The 1,039-nt window shown below is 52.7% G+C and overlaps 1 protein-coding gene across 1 annotated transcript; it reads left to right on the forward strand.

The window, feature by feature from the left end:
- Positions 1 to 50: 50 nt before the first annotated feature.
- On the forward strand, positions 51 to 1,035 carry LOC104267355 (vacuolar protein sorting-associated protein 37C-like; the record flags this gene model as incomplete). Its single annotated transcript, XM_009877459.1, has 3 exons — positions 51 to 222; positions 571 to 653; positions 889 to 1,035. Coding segments are annotated over 3 exons (402 nt in total), but the record flags the coding sequence as incomplete, so codon positions are not given.
- Between the last annotated feature and the right edge of the window lie 4 nt (positions 1,036 to 1,039).

Here is a 1,039-nt window from a genome sequence, read left to right on the forward strand (position 1 = left end):
TCTGGAGCTCCCTTCCAACCCCCAACGTTCTTCCCTGTTTTCTTCGCCAGGTTCAAGAGCTGCAGCTGGAAAGGGAGATGGCCCTCGCCTCCAACCGCAGCTTGGCCGAGCAGAACCTGAAGTTCCAGGCGCCGCTGGAGACGGGCCGCGCCGACCTCTCCAACAAGTACGAGGAGCTGCAGAAGCTGGCCGAGCGGTGTAAGGAGCAAAAAGAGAAGCTGGGTGAGTGCCCGTGGGGTCACGTGGGCTGTCGCTCGTGCAACATCCTTCCCTCTTCGCCCTGCTACCTGCTCCGAGGAGAAAAACTCTTTAGGGTAGTGGCAGAAAGGACTCTGCCGCGTGTAAAAATCTGTGTTCTGTTTCCTCTGCGGTTGGGCAGAGCGAAGATGCTGGCCCAGCAAAAAAAAAAAGGAAAAATTCTAGTGCGGCAGTGGCTCAGGTTCTTTTCAGATTTTTCTCCTCGCATCATCAGTTTTCGAGGCAGCTGGTACAAGTGCACCAGGGCTGCGTTCTTATGATTTTTTTTTTTGCCTCGTTTGAGTTTAATCTTTTCCTCTTTGTTTCCCCCAGAGAAGTTTTCAGCTGCGCTGCATCCTCAGACCTTGCTGGATCTCCTGCAGGTGGAAAGCCAGAAAATCGAAGAGGAGTCCGAGGTGAGCTTAACATTTCCATCCATCAGCAATTTCAGTGATTTAGCCCTCAAGATACTTGTAATCCTGCTCTCAAACCTAATCCTTTCAATCCAAAATTATCTCTTTTTGGTTTGGCAAAAAAGAAAATAATGGGATTGCCCTTTGTTTGCTTCTGTGTGTGGTGTGATGGGTCTCTCTCAGCTGAGAGGGGCTCACAGGGATGTGACGCTGAACTCGGGGCTCTTTTCTCTCCCAGAAAATGGCCGAGAAGTTCCTGGAGGGCGAGGTGCCCCTCGAGACGTTCCTCGAGCAGTTTGCCGTGGCGAGGAAGCTGTCCCACTTGCGCCGGGTCAGGGTGGAAAAGCTGCAGGAGATCCTGAGGAAGTTGGAAGCGTCGCGGGAACCCG

This window comes from Apaloderma vittatum, unplaced genomic scaffold (genome assembly GCF_000703405.1).
Source record: "Apaloderma vittatum isolate BGI_N311 unplaced genomic scaffold, ASM70340v1 C11789192, whole genome shotgun sequence".
NCBI lineage: Eukaryota > Metazoa > Chordata > Aves > Trogoniformes > Trogonidae > Apaloderma > Apaloderma vittatum.